General features: G+C 29.3%; 1 protein-coding gene across 1 annotated transcript; it reads right to left on the bottom strand.

The window, feature by feature from the left end:
* Positions 1-1,654: 1,654 nt before the first annotated feature.
* Positions 1,655-13,587, bottom strand: LOC111689342. Its single transcript, XM_046952452.1, has 6 exons — positions 12,248-13,587; positions 6,719-6,861; positions 3,613-3,823; positions 3,432-3,540; positions 1,861-1,982; positions 1,655-1,675 (listed from the first exon to the last, which is right to left on the bottom strand). Exons 1-6 carry the CDS (start codon positions 13,004-13,006, stop codon positions 1,655-1,657), a joined length of 1,365 nt encoding a protein of 454 aa, XP_046808408.1. The 5' UTR covers positions 13,007-13,587.
* Between the last annotated feature and the right edge of the window lie 7,105 nt (positions 13,588-20,692).

Genomic DNA, 20,692 nt, shown 5'->3' with positions numbered 1-20,692 from the left:
ACATATTATGTACATAGTAGAAAATGTGAAGAGGTATAGAATTTTACAAAACCTTGTATATGTTTATTACAAAGGTCCCCATTCAGAAAGAGGAATGTAAAACAATATTTTTAGGGAAAAAACTAAAATATCTAATTGAAAAATATTTTTAGCTTAAAACAAATAATATTTATTGTTTATAAGAACAACATACAACTGTAACACTTTTGAATTTGAAATAAATTCTTGGAATAAAATGTAACAACAAAGAGGTCCTAACATAACCAAATTAATTTAACGGAAATATAAGTTTTTTTGTCATTCATCATCATTCCAAGTAATCTCTCATGATACCAAAAAATAAACACAAGTACCTTTTTGCATGACAACCAGTGTTGCCACTTTGGTTATTATTAACCAAAATTGGTTATTTTTATTTTGCAAGTGTACATGTGAATTAATTTTTCGTTTTGGTTATTTTTTGCAAACAATTGAACTAAATGCTGTTTGCTTTTATTCCAAAAATAAAATAAAGAGAATTCTTTTATCTCTATTTTTAAATCAATTATGTAAATATACATATATACATATATACAAAGGTATTTTTCGATATCTTAATTGGTTAGGATTTGGCAAAATTACCTATGAGTTTTCCACATATTAAATGAGTTGACTAAAATCATAACACCGTTATATTACACTAGTCAATTTTCGAATTTTTTTACTGTAATTTGTACATCTACTGGTTATACTTATGTGTACAAGGGTATTTTTCGATATCTTAATTAGTATGAGTTTTCCACATACATATTAATTGAGTTGACTAAAATCATAACAACACCGTAATATTACACTAGTCAATTTAACACCATGAATAATGAATCCTCTCTCTCCTTTTGATGAATCCATGAACTTAAAATCTTTTACTTTTTGGGTCGATCCAAACTCGTCCGTCCTTTCTTTAATATTTCTAATGGAACTTTTTATATAAAGAACTCACGATACTTGTATGAAAAAAAATTTTGTAAGAATTTAAAATTTAAAGTATAATTGCAACTTCTATACCTATTTGAAATTTCGCATAAACAAAATACTGTGCTAATTTGCCGAAATTCTAAGATAAATGATTTAATAAGAATAAATAATGTATTTTCTGCTAATTGGTGCAAGAATTGTATCACAATATCTTTAAAGTATTAATCAGCTGATCACATATGACATTCAAAAGTATTAGAATGTCATATGTGGATTATATTTAAATTGCGCTAAAACGCGTTAAAAACTCAGTTATTTTTTAAAATAAATATTAATTGCATTTGTTAACGAATCTGCGAATGTACTGCAATAAAGCAACAAAATTCAACATAATCAAGGTTTAAAGGAGCTAAAATATCTCTGTCAGATTTTATGAGAATTGGTCCATAATTGACCATACGTCTCATATAAGATCCCGTACAGAAAATTACTTTAACGCTCATAACTGTCTTCATAATACCAGTTTAGCGACGAAATTTAACATAGTTCCACTTCAGAAAATAAATTTATTATTTTAATGTCCAAATGTAAACATAAAACAAATAAAAATAATTTTGTTTACTTTTTTCTTAATTTGGTTATTTTTTATTCGAATTTTGGTTAGAAAAAAAATTTTGTTGTGGCAACACTGATGACAACTTTAAGCAAAATTGTGATGTAACTTAAAATATTTTAGATTAAAGTAAAATTAAATATATGTATATATATTTATATGTGTGTGTATATTGTATTTTTTTTTCGCTACAAAAGTAATCATAAAAAGTTTTTAAAATAGTTTCTTTAACAACAATAAAATGCTATTTACCTTTCTTCAGAATAGAATACTTAAAGTAAATATTTTCTTACCTCCAAGTACGTAATCATTCTCATGATAAAACTTGGCAAATTTAAACACACAAAGACCGTTGAGACAATCAACAACATTTTTGTTACTTTCAATTGTGATGAATTCGTAACTTTTCGTTTTCCTGTAAAGTGCAATAAAAGGACAAAAATTAAATTAGAAAAACAAACATGAAATGTTTATTATTATTTTTTTTTTAATTTGTTATGTTTGTCTAAAAACTAAGAAAACAAATAGGGAAAAAGAAAACTATAAACAAGTTACAGTGCTATATTCTGCTGTGCCAAATTTTATCCATTAGCGAACTACCTTTTATTAAAACTTTTATGTAACTCGACCAAAGTTTTGTTTCTGTTAAGGGAGTTCTAATATTTATGCATATGTGGAAATAATTCTGATTATGTCCAGAAAAATCTATGTTAAGTGATTTTTTGCCCATATTAGGTCATAGAAGCCGTACGAGGTTTCTATGACTTAATATGGGCCGATGTTGCCGATTTCAAAAAATTAAGGAGAATGGTTTGTATATATACAATACATATATATTCCTGTCGATTTTTACTGTGGCGTCGATATTTTTATTTAACTAAATTCCTTTACGTTATTTTTAAACCATGTTGATGACCTTATATCGGAGCTATCATCAATAACATTTCAGCAGAACGATCTATCTGAGAACGTACTCATGTCAAATTTAACCCAGATAACATCACTTGATAATAACTTATGTGATATTAAGTGATTTTCAAAAGAAAACCTAATATGAAAGCTATGTGCAAAACTTTATGTTGATATATATGAAAGAATTGTTAACGATAAACAAATTTCCGGGACTAGACTGTAGACTAGACTATAGACTAGACTATAGACTAGACTATAGACTAGACTATAGACTAGACTATAGACTAGACTATAGACTAGACTATAGACTAGACTATAGACTAGACTATAGACTAGACTATAGACTAGACTATAGACTAGACTATAGACTAGACTATAGACTAGACTATAGACTAGACTATAGACTAGACTAGACTATAGATTAGACTATAGACTAGACCATAGACCAAACTATAGACTATACTATAGACTAGACTAAAGACTAGACTAAAGACTAGACTAAAGACTAGACTAAAAACTAGACTATAGACTACACTATAGACTAGACTATAGACTGGAAAAATTTTTGTTTTGTAGATAAACCTTTTATAAAGTATCATGACTAAAGCCCATTGTGTACACAATATTTACAAAAAAAGATTTTTCTTAAAAAGTTCCCCCAAAAGTATAGGAGTTTGTTATAAACTATTGATTTTAAAACGTCAATAATACATAAGGTTTTTGTTACTATTCTTCTCTAGTTAAATGGTATTTAGGAGGGAAATAAAATTAATGTAAGTAAAGTTAAAATTTTTTCTTGAAATAATTTCTACAGAATCCCATAACTTTTATTGGTATTTTAGTGAATATTTTAATGCTTAACAAAGAACTTTGAATTATATTCCGAAGAAAATAGATGAAATAAAACTAAGAAAATAAAAGCAAAATGTACAAGTTACAAATGTCAACTTACTTGATTTCCTTGAGAATATATCACCACTTGTAGCATGTTTTATCATGGTTGCACGATTTGGATGCGTGTGTGTATGATGCTTTTGAACTTCTGCTTGTTGAAGTAGATTCTGGTGATGGTGGAGATGTTGATGTGTAAGTGAATGATTAAGTTGTTGCCCATTCGAGTGTGATGTACTTACACATGATGTTGCTTTTTGTCGTTTTAAAGATGAAGACGTGATACGATATGTTGAAATATGTTGCGAATGTTGTTGTTCCATTGTTGCAGTTGTAGTAGTTGATGTATTTGTTAAATTTGTTGCAGCTGTTGCCACTGTTCCGCTGTCCTTTGTGGAATAGGATGATGAAGGCGATGACATTGTACCGTGTAGGGGTAAATGTTGGGTTTTCCTGAAATAAGATTTTACCAAGAACTTATACATACTTGTTATACACTCATAAAAAACTTTATCCCCGCAACTACATATGTAAAAAGTAAAATATAAAATATTCAAAAAGTTTTTGATATCTAAAGCAGTGGAATAAACTTAATGACAATATTTTACACTAGATGTATGTATTCCCACGACTTAGAGTTTTACAGCATTTCGTCCTCTGTAACATTTCTTTATATGCATACTGTGTACTCCAAAAAAAAAAAAAAAAAAACGGAGTTGCGATTATTTGTCGGTCATATTTACCAAAAATGACTGGAAATTATCGTATATAGTTCGATATTTAAAATAGAGTGAAGAAGCTAAATTAACCCTTGGAGGCACAATTGAATACCAAAGTTAAAAAATTCGGAATAACACTATCTATTTGAATATTGCTCCATATAATTACAGGAATAACAGAAATAAACCAAAAAAGTATATACAGGGTATAATAAATTATACTTTTCCACGACAATTAGTAAAAACTTTGAAATTAAAATTGGATATTTGAAAAGGGTGTTAAGAAAATCAAACTTCTTAACCATAGCTAAGAACAAGCTTTCGTTATCTTATAAGCTCAAGAACTAATATTTTCGTAATTATAGATATATTTTTAGTAACAAAAAGGTTTTTTTTAGAATGTACAAAATAAATGAATTTTTATTCCGGAATATTTTTACTTATTTTTGACAAAAAAAGAGTTTTTTTACCAGAGGGCTCAAACTGAAGTAGATGAAAATATGGCCCTATCCTTGGTAGGGGAAGTTAAGTCTACTTCAAAGTTATTTATGTAGAATTTAAGTGAATTTTGACGTTTAAGTCATTTTCTGAAGGGGAGTTTCTATGAGGGCTATGGTCAAATGAAGCCCAATCATTACAAAAATCGGTAGTATCGTTTAAAGTAAAGACATAATACAAATAAATAAAGACATAATACAACATTAAACTTAATTAGAGGCCGTATTTAGGTGCTAGTCGAAATAATGGTCCGATTTTAACCATTTTCAATAGGTTTTATCCTTAGGCCAAAAGAAACGTGCAAAATTTCATTAAATTATGTTGAAAATTGCATTTACCATGCGTACAAGGTTTACATGGACAGCCAACCAGACGGACAGACATAGCTTAATCGACTCAGAAAATGATTCTAAGACGATTGATATACTTTAAGGTGGGTATAGGACGATTATTTTTGTAAGCACAAACCCAATATACCTTCGCCACTATAGTGGTGTAGGGTATAAATAGATAATAACTAAAGACTAGTCCATAAATTTGTAAAAAGATTATTGCATAAGATTGTTCACAAATTTTCAATAGAAATAACATGGTTTCTGCAACTATGTTATATTCTATATACACTGTAACAATTTTTTGTTAATGAACAGACATAATATATTGCTTTCAAAAACATATACTTGTTATTTAAAAAATACTTTAGTTACTGTAATCATTTTCATGTTCATGGCAATTATAGATTTAAGTATAATTCACTGAAAAATAATTATTTTTACAACAACATTTACCTGTCAATAAACTATTTCATACATTAGTACATGGACTTATCCGGAGATAAGCCAATATGCATTTGTATCAATGTATAGCTTAACATACTACAACATGGACTATAGTTAATATTAAAAGATGTGGGTATTATTTTAAAATATTGCATGACTGCTATGTGACATTGTGGTTTATGGTATAGTTAAATAGTGCTATTTTAATGACGGCAGTAATTTAAACAATTACATCTTCGTTGTTAATTGACATTCTAAGAATATTTCATTTTTTTTCTTCGCTTTTCTTTACTAACTTTCCATTATACAAAACATTGTTACATTTTTTATACCCGCAATCAGAAAAGATGAATGTATATTGGTTTTGTCATTCGGTTTGTAACATATCGGTTAGTATCCACAAAAGTTTATATATTCTGAGTCCTTATAAAATTAAAAGACGATCAAGTACGAATTTTATGTCGAAAGTCGAATAAATTTCATTAGACCCTAATTTTATATGGATCGGTTCTGGCTTAAAAATTGGATCATTTTATGAGGACGATCATTAGGTTATGTTGATAGGAGAAGTAGTATACATACTCCTATCAACCTAACCTAACCTAATGATCGTCCTCATAAAATGATCGAATCCAAATCCGAAGAAATACACCTAGACCACTATCGGGACTGTTGTGCGTTCCAATTCATGAAAAAAAATTCACTGAATGTATTATTTTTAATTTTTAAAAACTCAGTTTTCTGGACGTAATTCCTAAGAATCTTCCAATCAGTGTTGGTTAAGAATATTATTTCCGGAATAACATCACTTCCAAGATACCTGGATCTAACTTCGACGAATGCCTGACAGTGGCAAAGAAAATGCTCCAGAGTTTCACTGTCCTCTCCACATTCTCTACATTCGTCTGAATCCGCACCTCCAATTTTGTATAGATGTGCACGTAATCCTGTGTGTCCACTCAGAATACGTACCATCATACTAACCTCAGACTTGCTCATTTTGAGGAGATTTCTCGTCTTGCTCTCATCAGGGTCACCCCATAGAATCTTTGTGGTTCTACCCACATAACTGGCTTAAAAATTCGAGTATAGCTCTAGAATATATAAGGTCACCTTAAGAAAATTACTTTATCGCTCATTACTAGCTCATTAGCGCTAGTATCTAGCTGAGAATACAATATCTACCGATGTTTTCACACAAGTGATCCCCGGAATAATTGACTTAAGTCCTACTCTATATATGACCCTGATACATACATACGATTTGATGGTGGATATATAAGATTCGGCATAGTAACACTCTTACTTGTTTTTTTTTCCAGTAAAATGAAATACCCTTTCATAATACTTACATTTTTTGCATTGTTAATGTCCTTCTGACTGTAGCAAATTTCCAAACAGTACATCCTGTGAATGTGTTTAAGACAGCAATTGTTGTAAAGGGTACAGCAAATACAACAAGTGTATCCCAATAATTAAGTAGCGTTATATAGTCCTGGGTAAAAAGGAAAATTTGTGTTTTTTAAAGCTAATTTTACGAAATATTTTATAAGCAAATAATAAAAAACAGTAAATAAATATATTTATTTTATTTCTTCCCTTTTTTGTTAACAATGTTTGTAGAATATTATGAAAAGAAATCATGCCGAAATTTTCTCATTAATGCTATGAATTTAATGAAAACCAAATTAATATTTTTGACCCTTAAAATAGTTAAATATGAAAAAATGTTTTTTTACCCTAAAATGTCGTTATAAATTTATAAAATAATTTAACTTTTAATTTTCTTGTTTATTAACTGTGATTAAGAGACCATCATCTCCTTCTTTAGTAGCAATTAAAATTCGTAAGTTCTTTTATTTTAAATATTTAATTAGTTACGTTCTTGTTTTAGTTTTGGTATTTTGGTATGGTATAATAGGTTACAAATTATTTATTATGACAATATTACAATTGACTGAACTGTGAGTAATATGAAAGAGATGCTTATCTATGACATTATAATCGGATTAAATGTGCTTTCATCATATGAAATTTCTTCAGACTATTTTTATTGGTTTAAAATAATATTTTCACAAATTTTAAATCATTATTGGAAGTTTTAAATTCAGTTTCCTATACCCACCATTAAAAAAGATGAGAAGTTTATTGATTTTGTAATTCCGTTTGTAACACATCGAAATATTGATTATAGACCCACAAAAGTCTATTATCATTATTAAATTCTAAGACGATTTTTCGTTCTGTTGGTAGCACGATAGAGTCCGAACGGAAAGAGCTAGAGAGTTAAAATTTTCCACATTTTTTTTATTGATAAGGTTTGTTTGGTATTGACAATATCGGTCCATGTTATCACATACGCCTCATACAAATGGCACCCCGAAAAACATCTTTGACAGTCATAACCGTTTTAAAAAATCAAGCTAAAATTCTACATAAATGTGTATCATGAGTCTAATTCACTCTACTAAATTTTATTAGGATCGGTCCACAATTGACGCTACCCCACATTAAGGGTCCCCCTTAGAAAATTACTTCAATGCTCACTACTGACTTGAAAATGTTTTGTTAATAGGAAAGGAGTGTATCCAGAAATGACCTATATCAAACATGAACCTAATGTTATTAGGGGAGCATTCAATTTACGGCGTACGGTTTAATGGTGGGTATATAAGATTCGGCATAGTCGAATATATCACTTTTATTAAATTTTAATAATATTAAAATAAAATTTTATAGGCTTTTTTATGTTTGTAACACCATGAAATATTCATCTAACACCCAACAAATTATATATGTATTACTATATTATGCCTGAGTCGATTTGGTTATGATCTATTCTAGATAGATATATAGATAGATAGATAGATAGATAGATAGATAGATAGATAGATAGATAGATAGATAGATAGATAGATAGATAGATAGATAGATAGATAGATAGATAGATAGATAGATAGATAGATAGATAGATAGATAGATAGATAGATAGATAGATAGATAGATAGATAGATAGATAGATATATAGATAGATAGATAGATAGATAGATAGATAGATAGATAGATAGATAGATAGATAGATAGATAGATAGATAGATAGATAGATAAATAGATAGATAGATAGCTAGATAGATAGATAGATAGATAGATAGATAGATAGATAGATAGATAGATAGATAGATAGATAGATAGATAGATAGATAGATAGTAATTTAGTTAGTTCGGTAGTTATTTATTTAGTTAGATAGATAGATATAGATAGATATAGAGAGATTAGTTAGTTAGTTAGTTAGTTAGTTAGTTAATTAGTTAGTCAGTCAGTCAGTTAGTTAGTTAGTTAATTAGTTAGTTAGTTGGGGGAACTATTTTATACATACATAAATATATTGTGGATGATATTTCCAAAATTTTGGCTTTCAGCTCTTAACTTTACTTTTAAAATCGTTTTTTTATCGTTTACTTTTGAAAATCGTTTAAACTTCGATATACACTTTATTACAAAGATATTCTACACCTAAGCTAGTTCCAGGATATCTTTGTAATGATTATTCTCTGAATTTCGAAAGTATCTAAATATGCTTACAGGTGGAGAGTATTTAAGATTCGACATAGCTCATATTGTATTTTATTTTGTAATACCTAATTCTAAACTAATATAGCAAAGAAATATATAGCTATGTATACAGGAGCTTATTTTTTATATTCTCAGCAAAAAAATCCAATGAAGCAAAATAGAAGTAGAATTTACTCAATGGAGATGCTAAAAAAGAGTTAAGATGAGGTGATTTTAAAACAGGCTTGTCCTTTTTATTTGAATCCAAATTCACTACTTCTAACGTTATTCCCAAGATGTAATTTTTATGTTCTTTTCTTGGAAGTTTTTTGAAAGTGAAATTATAATTTTATATAATTTAACTAATTTAACTTAAATAATTTTACCACATAGACAAATCTAATGCAAAAGCCTAAAAACAACATTTTATAACTCATAAAAAATAGTATTATTTTCGTTTGCTCTCGAAGTCATAAAGAAAGGAAAATATTCTCCTTATGTCTACTCAATTCTAACCCCCATGGCAATACAAACATACATATTTCACGTATGTAATCAACCCGATTAGTAATATTTAAAAAAATAATAAATTATTTGTTTATTTAGAGAAATCAATAAAAAAAAACTTCTCCACTTTCAGTGAAATTTTCCGCTGTTGTTTGTGCCAAAAAAGGAAAAATAAATATGAAGTGGAATTTTTATCCCGACATTTATTACCGCCTAAACAAATAATTAAATTAATTAATGAATGACTGACTGAATAAATGAATGACGACATTATTGAACAATATAAATTACCGAGTTATTTAACTGTTTTGTGACATGTTTTTATTAAAAAATTCATAACAACGCAATGCATAAATAATAATTGATTATTTTCGTTATTTTTTTTTTGCTGCATAATTAGTGTTAATTAAATATATACATAATACTTATTAACATTAATAAAACAAAGTTTAACAATTTAGTAAAAAGTGAAATAAATTTTCAAGCTATATTTCAAAGTTTAAATATAACATTATATAGTTTTTGTATAGATAACTACACTGGTCAACTGTATTTCTGTTACACTTTTGTCCCAGAATCTGAACTTAAAATCAGATATATGAAATAACCTGATAAGCTACAGGTTGATTCATTTTAATCTTCAACCAATCCTTGTATCTTTCAAATGTTCAGATGTAACTTGGTTCGCATTTTTTTGCATACAATCTGCAAATAAGATCCTAACAATTCTCAACAAATTTAGTTTTATGGGGACTACCATATTGGGGCAACCCTTAGCATGATACGATTTTTATATACAGTACAGATAGTAATATGATTTCTGCTAACATTATATTTATATACAAAATTTTGTTTTTCTCACGGAGTTCTTTTTCATCCACTGGGTAGACTTGACATCGGTCTACCATCGGCCCTGAATCCTTTAATAAAGAACTCAGGTGGCAATTTATGTACTTGGATATGCCGGTCCATGTACAAGCAATGGATTAGAACATCGGCAAAGTGCTTGCGGAATAACAGGCAGCATAAGCTGAATTCATACCCCGACAAGGAAAAAACAATCACTGGTATAAGTCAATAGAAGGGAACGCAAAGCCCAACATCAGGTGAAATCGATCTTCCGGATAGACCTAAAGATGATAACCCTTATGATGCCATGAAATATTGCATTATTTAAAATACAATCTCTATCATGTAATGACAAGTCCCAGTGTATTCCTTAACCACTTTAAGCCTGCGCAACAACGCTACTGAGATGGCTCTGTTGTTTGTGATCAAAATGTCGTTAATAAATATGTATAGAAATCAAATTAATATTGATTACTGAATCAGTAAAATTACAGTTTCTAAAAAAGTAAAAAGTTGAAACCTACAATACACGATTAACAAATTTCAATTTGATTCACAAAAACATAACTAAATGTGAAATACTTATACATTTAATGTTATAAACCAAATGAGAATTATTTCAACCCATTTTATTGTCGTGTAAAACAACACACACACACGCAATTACATGTGTGAGGTGTGTTGCTTAAGTTGTTTTGCTGTTGCAACAACAGACATAGAATAATATTATTACAACATACATACTATGGTTATATAACATATATCAACATAACATATAATGGTTATTTGGTAGTTTAAATGATTGTTAGTAACATAATATGTTTTCATTGTTACCATTATTTAGTTATTGAAAAAATAATTATTTTTCAGTAAATCATACACAATTTTTTTATAATTGCCATGATCATAAAAATGATTACAGTAACAATAACATTTTTTAAATTGAATTTAAATAACAATTATATGTTTTTGATAACAATAAATTGTTAAGGTGAACATAGTTTGGTTATAGTAACCATGTCGAACTATATTTTTCTCTGCGTGTATGTGACAATTCCAATAATTGCCCCGACAATTAGCCGAGTTCTATGTATCCATATATCCTGTTGAGATGGCAACAGCAGCGAAGAACTTCCCCGAAAGCATGTCTCAAGAAACTTTCATATGATACCAATATTTCGTATCAGTTTCCTTGAAAAAATACTAAAAACGTCACAAAGTACCATTTTGTCCTTTGACCCAGCTCACTGAATATTATCGAAAGGACATTTCATGTTGCATTTTGTAATTTTTAAAACGCCTTTTTACAGAAAAATGTAAATAGATGCCATTTTGAGAAAATTAACGTTATCCACGAAACTCTTGTTTGTTAAATGAACGCCCAATACAAATGAGCAAATTGTATAGTTTTTTGCCTGTATATAATCACTCATTACCAAGTAATGTTGATTTTAAATAGTTTTCTGATACGATTATTGAAGATGCGAATCTTGTCTTCTAAAAACTGATTTCAGTATACATGTGTACATATACGCGAGAGGTATATGAAATTGTGAACCGATTCCGTCAATTTTCAATAGAAATAGAGATAAATGAAATAATAATTTATTTATTTTAAAATTTGATTTATAAGTATTTCCGATATGATTTGCTCATATTCAGCACTATCTATAACAATTATAATGTTTTTTACAAACAGTCAAACGGACATAACTAGATCGATTCAGAATTTCAAAAAGTCTAAGAATATATATACTTTGTTGGGTCTTTGATGAATATTTCTGGGTGTTACAAACGGAATGACAAAGTTATAACCTTATCACCACTGATGGTGGTGGAGGATATAACAATTGAATTAATTACTCGTAATATTTTCAAAATAAACACAAATACAATGCAAATAATTATCTTTAATTTTATAGCAAACTATCAATAAACCAAACAAATCGATGTTCAAACTATCTCAACTTACCTTATATTCACTTTTAATATCACATATTGTTGTTCCCAGACTTGGCAAGTACACGGGCGTCGAGGATATCCAGAAAGGTGCACAGTGCAAACAACCCAATAATGTTAAACCAACTAAAACTATTTTGGCCCTTCGCACCGTACACATGGTCTGACGTCTCAGCGGATACATGACCGCTATAAAACGTTCTACCGTAAAGGCAACCACAAACCATACGGAACAAAAACACGCCAAATTACTAAAGAACGTAAAGAATTGGCAAAAGTATTCACGATTATAGATGTGAACCTCCACAAAATTTAGCCACTGAACAAAGAGACCAAACAAGAAGCAAGTGTCACTTACAGCCAATGCGGCCAAATAGAAACTCGACGAAAGTTTGCGTAATTTTGTTTTAAAGAAAACAAAGACCGAAAGAATGTTTCCAATCGAACCGGTGCCTACAATGATGGGTATGTAGTAGAAACTCAAAACGGTTCCAATGTATTCGATGGTCTGTAACATTTCACTGTCTTCATTGTAAGTGTCGTTGCTGTTGATGTTGCTGAAGGAGATGTTTGCTGTCGTACTGAGATTTTTAAAGTGATTTAAAATATTCTTGCTAATATTCGAAGCAGTTGTGTTAGTTGTGCTGCTGTTGCCAACATATGTCGATTCGTAGACATTTGTTAAAGTTGATGTCATTGCGTTTGTGTTACTCGATGTGCTTGGTAAGAGTGCTGCTGCCATGGGCGCTATTATGTTGCTCGTTGTTGTCATTATGTTGTGTTATTATTTGTCCTTGGAAAGTGTGGTTGACACTTAAGACAATTAAATAGTTCTGCTGGTCGTGGTCGTTGCAGTAATAATATTTATTTTATTTGCTCTTAAATTAAGAACAATAAATTCATATTGGAATTGAAAGGATTGTTTTTTATTCTTCTGTTATTTGGCTTTCAATTCTCTTCGATGATGATGGGGTTATTGTATTTGAAATATTTGTTTTGTTGTATGTGTTACTACGTTTATTTAGTTTTCTGATGTAAATTTTATTTTCATTTCCTGTTTCTTTCATTGTATTATTTTAACAATCGTATTATTTATACTGTAGTTTTTTTGTTTTCGTTTTTAATGGATATAAAGTTATAAAGTTTGTTTTTGTTTACCTTACTTGTTATACGCTAAACTTCTGTTGTTTTTAATTTCAAAATTATTTTCGTTATTTTATAAACTCGTTGCTTCCGGTTCCAACTGAACAAACGGAAGCATAAACTAAAGTATTATTTTCTATTCGTTTTTTCATTGAATTTATTTGAAGTTATTCACTTTATTGATATTTACTTTTGAAAAATGTTATTTTCATTTTGATTCTATTATTTAGTTGAATGGAGAAAACATATTTTTATGAAATTATAGTCGGTTATGGTCAGTCACACATATACAGAATAAACAAAAATATATATAAAAGGATAAGTTCGTGATCAGTTCTGATTTAAAGAGAATCTCTAAGAGCTGAATTTAGTTTTTTTAATGGGTAGTGTACTATTATTCATTTCCGAATATGTTCAAAATCTGAATTATTTTTTAAATTATAGAGCATTAAAGTTTTTTTTTTTTTTTTTAACTTAATATAGAATTTTTTTACATTAAAAAAAGAGATTTTCTATGAGAGGTAAATGTGGGAATATCCTTATAAAATTTTGTTAGTGGTATTTACGTATACTTTAAAGTTATTTGTGTATGTGGAATTTAGTCGTGGCATTAGTGTATAAAAGTCAATTTTGACCTTCAAATTATTTTCTGAAGGGGAGTTTGTATGGCAGCTAGGGCCAAATGACCCCCGTTCATTATAAAAATCGGTAATGCCATTCAAAGTTCTACAAAACTATAAGCCCTTAAGCCCTATTCGGGGGGTACGGACCAATTTCAACCATTTTCAATAACTTTCGTCCTTGGACCAAAAAAAAAAAGATGAGTATGTGCTAAATTTCATCAAATTAACTGGACACACAGACAGCTAAATCGACTCAGAAAGTGATTCTGAGCGAATTGGTATAAAAATGTTGATTGTAGGACCAATATTTTTGGGTGTTGCAAACAATAGCACAAATGCATAATATCCTCCCCACTATAGTGGTGTATGATATAAAAAGATAAAATGATTTTGTAACTTCTAAACCGTTTGTCTAATTCTATTGAAACATGCCGTTATAACAGCTCACACTGGGTGAGCTTCTGTGACGACATTATAGTTCTTACACCACTGTGACAATTTCCGTATATGGAATTTTTGATCCAGTAGTAATTGCTCAAGTACTTGAGTTATCTGATCTCTGGCCATTGCTGCAGCCTTGCGATGAATCTTCTACAGCACCTAGAAACGCAACCATAGGCCGATGTATGAATACAGCTAATAAGTCAAAGTCCTTTTTTCTAACTCACAGAGATCACACTGTGATAAATCTGGTATATACAGAGTTTTCTCTGAACATAGCAAGAAAGGAAAATTCTATGATTTCATTGAGAAGAACATCTGACACACTCATTATAGGTATACGGGCAGAGAATACACGTATACCACTCCTGTATCATATACATTTAACAGCAACTAATTTCCAACACATAGTCTCACAGTCAAAGTCAGTTGTGTCCGGCCTTTTAATCGCAACTCAGTCTTCCCGCGAATTTGGATTAAAACCTAATGAACCTCAACCAACTTACCAGCCAGTACTTAGACCTGTGGGCAACTAAACTGCAGATTATGTTATTCTCTGGTTCAAATTAATGCAAGGATGATGACAAAACCATGTTATACTCCCGGCAGACAAAGGCACTGGTAGCAACTCATTTCCCCGGAATTGCAATGACGCCAAGATGTTACATGCCCCAGGGGGAGGTACACATTTTTAATCCAAATAATTTAATTTTAACACTAATCTCCCTTTTCGATTGATTAAATATAGGCCCATAATCTAATGAAGGTTGGACTTTAATCTGAATATATGTATATAAAAATATAACATTCACAATAAATGTAATAATTCATAATAAATGTAATAATAAATAACTAAAACGCTCTGAAGGTGTATGCATATTCGGAATGTGCTCTTAAATAATTTTCTTCAATTAATTTTTGTTCGCCTATGTAAACTAAATTATGTATTAATAATATATTTTTAATTAGGAGCTTCCAGGGTATTAAATTTTCTTACTAATATTTAATTAGTCTAGTTAAAAATATTTCAACAAATTAATGGTCAATTTGTCTAAAAAGCATTTAACTGTAAAGTATAAAATATTTTTTTTTGTTTTTTAATAAACAAAATACTGTTGCATTTGATTTAAATGTTTTTGTTACCACATGTTACAAGTGAACTGAAAATAGATATTAGATTGCTATATACATGAAGAGCATTGTTGCTCTGTCTTTCCAATTAAGTTAAAATAGAAAAATTTTATTTTAAATAAATAGTTTTATTATTATTTTTAAGTTTCAATAATATGTAAATTGTGGTTTTTGTAGACTTTATGTTAAGTTATTTTTATAAAAACAATCTTTAAATTCTTTCAACTTAAATATTTTCTATCATTTATTTTATAATTTTATTTATAAATCTTACTTATTATCCTCTGTCTACTTAAGAGCCTGTAAAAACAGTTATGTAAAATAATCCGATTATTTTTCTACATTCAAAAATAATCCGACAAAAAGGGTGTTCATTTGAAACATTGGCTCTAAATCTCTTTGAAGATTCAGGAAAGCTTTTTTTAATAAATTTAAACAAGTTGGAAAGTATAGAGGAGCATAACCACCCATATGGTAACGTAAACCATTTATTAATATGAAATGTATTTTATTTAAGCAATTTTTTTAAAAGATGCTTTACATAGGGGATAGTAGCAAGTGTGGACGGATCCCGATAAAAGTACATGGACAGATTTTTATTTATATTAATTAGTTTGGCTCTGTTGTAAGTAATGACGTAAACTCAATCTATACTGATGGTTCAAAGGCAGAAAAGGAAATGTTCTTTTTCTGTTGTCTGATATCTGCAAGGCCTTTCCTGCGAGAACTGAATCTCAAATAATCGACTATACACATCACATACTTGAACAGCTTGCCATCAATCAAGGCTCTTAACTACAATGTTCCTTTGTGACCTTATCAGGATTGATAGATGAGTTGGCTTTAAGTGAGACGGAACTCAGGTGATCAAATGTCTTTTAGTAAAAATTAGATTAGTATTTTGCAACTAAGTAACTTAAAATTTAAACAAACAAACAAACAAACAAACAAACAAGATTTTGTGAATAAGGACCTGTATAACACTTTCCATGTGACTAACCAGCCTTAGAAGAGCACAGACTACTCATTCATTGTAGAGCAATGTTATATCATTATCAGACTGTCAAACACTATATTTTATTTTCCAAAAATAAAGTCAGACCGTCTGGCCCAGATGTAATCAGATAACTGACTACCATACAAACTGACAAATTTTGCCATGTTAACTAACTATCTATATTGTAATGGTATTTACACCCTATACCACTTTAGTTGGGAGGGAATATTGGGTTTGTGCTGATGTATATAACACAAAGAAATATAGGTTCTATACCCACCTTTAAGTATAAGTATAACAAACGGCTTAGAACCATTTTTTGAATTAATTAAGCTGAGTTCGTCTTTTTGTCTATCCGTCCGACCGTCCGTATTATTTGAACATCGTTGAACAAAAATAATTAGTTATTTCTAGCTTACTAGGTAATGAAAGTTTTTGCTGGGTAACTAGTTAGTATATAATACTATAGGGGTATTTACACGGTGTCCTATAAAGTCTTATTATAATAATATACTTAAATTTTATGATAGTTAAAAAAATTGTTATTGTACTTCAAAGAAAAAAGTCTTAAAATAATAACACCTTTTATGATGTGTTTATACAGGCAGAGAAAAAAAACATAGTTCGACATGGTCACTATAAGTAAACTATGTTCACTGTAACAATATATTGTTATCAGAAACATATAATTGTTATTACTGCGTGTAGTTTTGTCATAACAGAGCGGAGTCGAAATGGAAATTCTCTCTTTGCAGCAGCTAATAGTATTTAGAAGTTGCCGCAATTAAATATTCGAAATATGTACGTAAACATAATATAAATTTGTGAAAGTGTTTATAACTCCAAAATAATTTAGATTTTATTAATTTATTGATTAACGTTTTTATATTTTTTTAATTTCAAAATTTTAAAAAAAAATTTTGATATTTAAAAATAAAAGTAAGAAAATTTATTTTGTGTTTTTGCTGGCTGGCAACCACCGAACGTATTAGAAATATCCGTCGCCAGAAAATATTTCTCACTTTGAAAGATGTTTATATTTATACCCTACACCACTTGTTGAAAATGGTTAGGATTGGTCTATTATTTTACCTATCCCCCATACAACTAAACCCACGAATAGGGCTTATAAACCTTGTAATCAAATTACTGGTCGCAATTTAATGAAATTTGGCACATGATCTTCTATGGTGCCGAATACGAAGCCTATTGAAAATAGTTAACGTTTCACCTAGCCTCCATATAACTGAACCCTTAAATAGGGCTTTTCAGTCCTTTCTTTGGTTAATATACTGGTATCTCGACAAAAAGCTATAAAACTATACTATATGATGACGCCCCATGTGCGCATGTGCGCATGTGTCCCACGGGCAGTTCTGGGGCTTAGTTTAAATTTTTTCGGGCTTCAAATTATATTATCGAAAATATTATTTTGTCTTTATGTCCATTATTATTGACGTTCTAATACTGACCAATATATTTTTTCTATCACAAAAACTAAAAAAGTTAGCACAAAAAGTTCACACAGTGAAATATTTTCACAGCCCTTTGAAAAACAATTAATGATGTCTGCCTTCCATCATATGTAAAGTTAATGTTTCAAATTTTAAGGGATGATATATAATCGATAAACGAAAACAAAATTTGATAATGCGATAAAATCGATTACTCAGTTTTCAAGTTATTCGCTATTTGCAAATGTGCCCCTATGGTGTATGATCCCCCTTCTACCCTATGTATGAAGTATTATTTTATTGTACATATGAATGTAAATAAGTACTATAAATAATATTATTTTCTATACTCATTAGACCGACTCACAAAAAATGGTGCGCGTGTTATCCTCCTTAAAATATACGCTGCTATGTAATATGATATTACCCAAAATATTTTCAGTTAAGTGTTGTCCATTTGTGAGATGGAGTGTTTTCAAGAAAATATCGTATGGGGGACTCGATTTTTCATGTTAAATTTATAATTTTACCCAGCATTGGTTATGTTTTATAATGGTTCCCAAAATATTTCCAGTCTATCGAACGCTTACAGAAAAGTCGCATTTTATTTTTTTTTTTTAATTTTGCAGTAGGTTTTTTGAATCCAAGTCTAGTGGGGCGCAAAATTTGCAAAATTGTGCATACATGTTATTTTTATTAGTGAAAAACGAAAACATTTTAAATATTTTGGAATATTACAATTATGAGCAGAGCATTGGACGCGGCTTTAAAAACCCTTTCAAACGATACCCCATATTGGATATTTTGTTTCAAAACAAAACAAAAAATTAAAAAAACTAATTCCAAAATACCTTTTTTTAATTTAGATTTAAAATATTTTGGGAATTTTGGGAACCATCATAAAACAAAGCAAGGTAAATTCTAAGAGGGGTAACAAAAAACACATATTTGCTTACCATACAAAGTGAGTCGATCTAATATACATATATACCTTATTTTGAAATTGTATTAAAAAGCAATAAATTTCATTAAAATACTATCATACTGTGTATTGAAATTCTAAACTCCTTGTTTGTGTAAACTTATACGTTCTAATTAAATTGGCAGGTAAATTTAATAAGTGCGATAAAATTCTGTTCAATTTTTTGTTTTGGTATTTGTAATAAAACTTCAAACTCATACCAAAAATCTAAATGTGTTTTTAATAGTAATAGTAAAGTGCTAACAACATGAATAAATTAAATAAAATGAAAGTTAATGAATTATGTTTTGATTTTGCCATAAATTTTGCAACATAATAAAACTTTACCTCTTTATCTTGCCAACGAAATAAATATTTATTCTGAAGTGAATTTGGTTAGGACTACATTTGTTGACAATTAAAACTAATCGGTACTGGTTATAACTAATAACTTTTCTATTCGTTTATAGATTATGTATGAAGGTTTAATTTGAAATATGAATGCACAATTATACTCTTCACTATCAATAATGTGTTCATTTGGTCCCTCCCCATCAAACTCTGAGCCTATGAGCCTATGTTGTCTATTAAAAACAAGCACGCAAGATATTCAAAACATTTCGCTCTATTCCCCATAGAAAGTTCCCTTAAGAAAAAAATATTTATAAGAAATTAAATAATACTTCTTATTAAATTCACTGTTTCAATTGTATAAATACAGTTTTCCAAACTTATTCCAAGAATAAAAACAAATAAAAAATTATAACTAAATGTTTTAAGACAGAAATTCTTTTTATGTTTAAAACTTTCTTCAACTATTTTTTTTTTTTTTTTTGGTAAACATAACAATTTTTTTCTTAAAATTTTTCTCTGTAATACTGGATATCAAAACGTCAAATATTTTCTTAGAAAAATAACATTAGAATCTTAAAAATTCTATCTGTCTTTCACATAACAAACTATGTAGTTTGGTTTTTAAAATTTCTTTTAAGTGTATTAAATCTTCTAAGTGCATTAAATCGGATTTTTAAACACTTCAACATAGTTGAAAGAGTAGCTTTTTTCAATTTGAATATATTCCACATTTTTCCCAAAGCGATCTAATCTTAAATCCTTATGTTTGTTCTTTGTCATGAGCTGTTGAAAGTTATTAGTGTTCAAAGAAATGTTTGCCCAGAGCAAAGACAAAATGTTCTAAATTTTTGTATTATAAAAGTTATTAGTTAGGGTTCCTACCACTTAGGGTTAACCTTAGCCACCGAGCGTCCAAGTGACTAGTTATTTATACCTTATACCACTTTAGTTGGGTTTGTGCTGATGTATGTAACATACAAAAACATTCGTCCTATACCCACCTTAAAGTATACCTATCGGCTTCGAATCATTTTCTGAGCCGTTTAAGCTATGTCTGCCGTCCGTCTGGCTGGCTGTCCATGTAAACCTTGTACACAAGGTACAGCCCAAAATTTTCAAGATCATTGGATGAAATTTGGTACACAGGACGAAGCTTATTAAAAATGGTTAAAATCGGTCCATTATTTCGATTAGCCCGCATAAAACCGCACCCTCCAAATAGGGCCTTTGGGCTTATAATTAATTTAAATGATATATTATGTCGATAAACTTAGTTTTATAGAACTTTAAATGACACTACCTATTTTTGTAATGATCGGGCTTCATTATGACCCTAGCTCCTAATACAAGCTCT

The sequence above is a fragment of the Lucilia cuprina genome, chromosome 5, assembly GCF_022045245.1.
Source record: "Lucilia cuprina isolate Lc7/37 chromosome 5, ASM2204524v1, whole genome shotgun sequence".
NCBI classification, from domain to species: Eukaryota; Metazoa; Arthropoda; class Insecta; order Diptera; family Calliphoridae; genus Lucilia; species Lucilia cuprina.
The sequence above is the reverse complement of the archived record's forward strand: the minus strand, read 5'-3'. Positions and strand labels throughout refer to the sequence as shown.

Coding starts and splice junctions, on each gene's coding strand:
- LOC111689342 (XM_046952452.1), bottom strand. CDS start 13,006: ATGACAACAACGAGCAACATAATAGCGCCCATGGCAGCAGCACTCTTA. Junction 6,862..12,247: donor ATATTAAAAGTGAATATAAG/GTAAGTTGAGAT, acceptor CTTTTTACCCAG/GACTATATAACGCTACTTAA. Junction 1,983..3,431: donor TATATTCTCAAGGAAATCAA/GTAAGTTGACAT, acceptor TGCACTTTACAG/GAAAACGAAAAGTTACGAAT.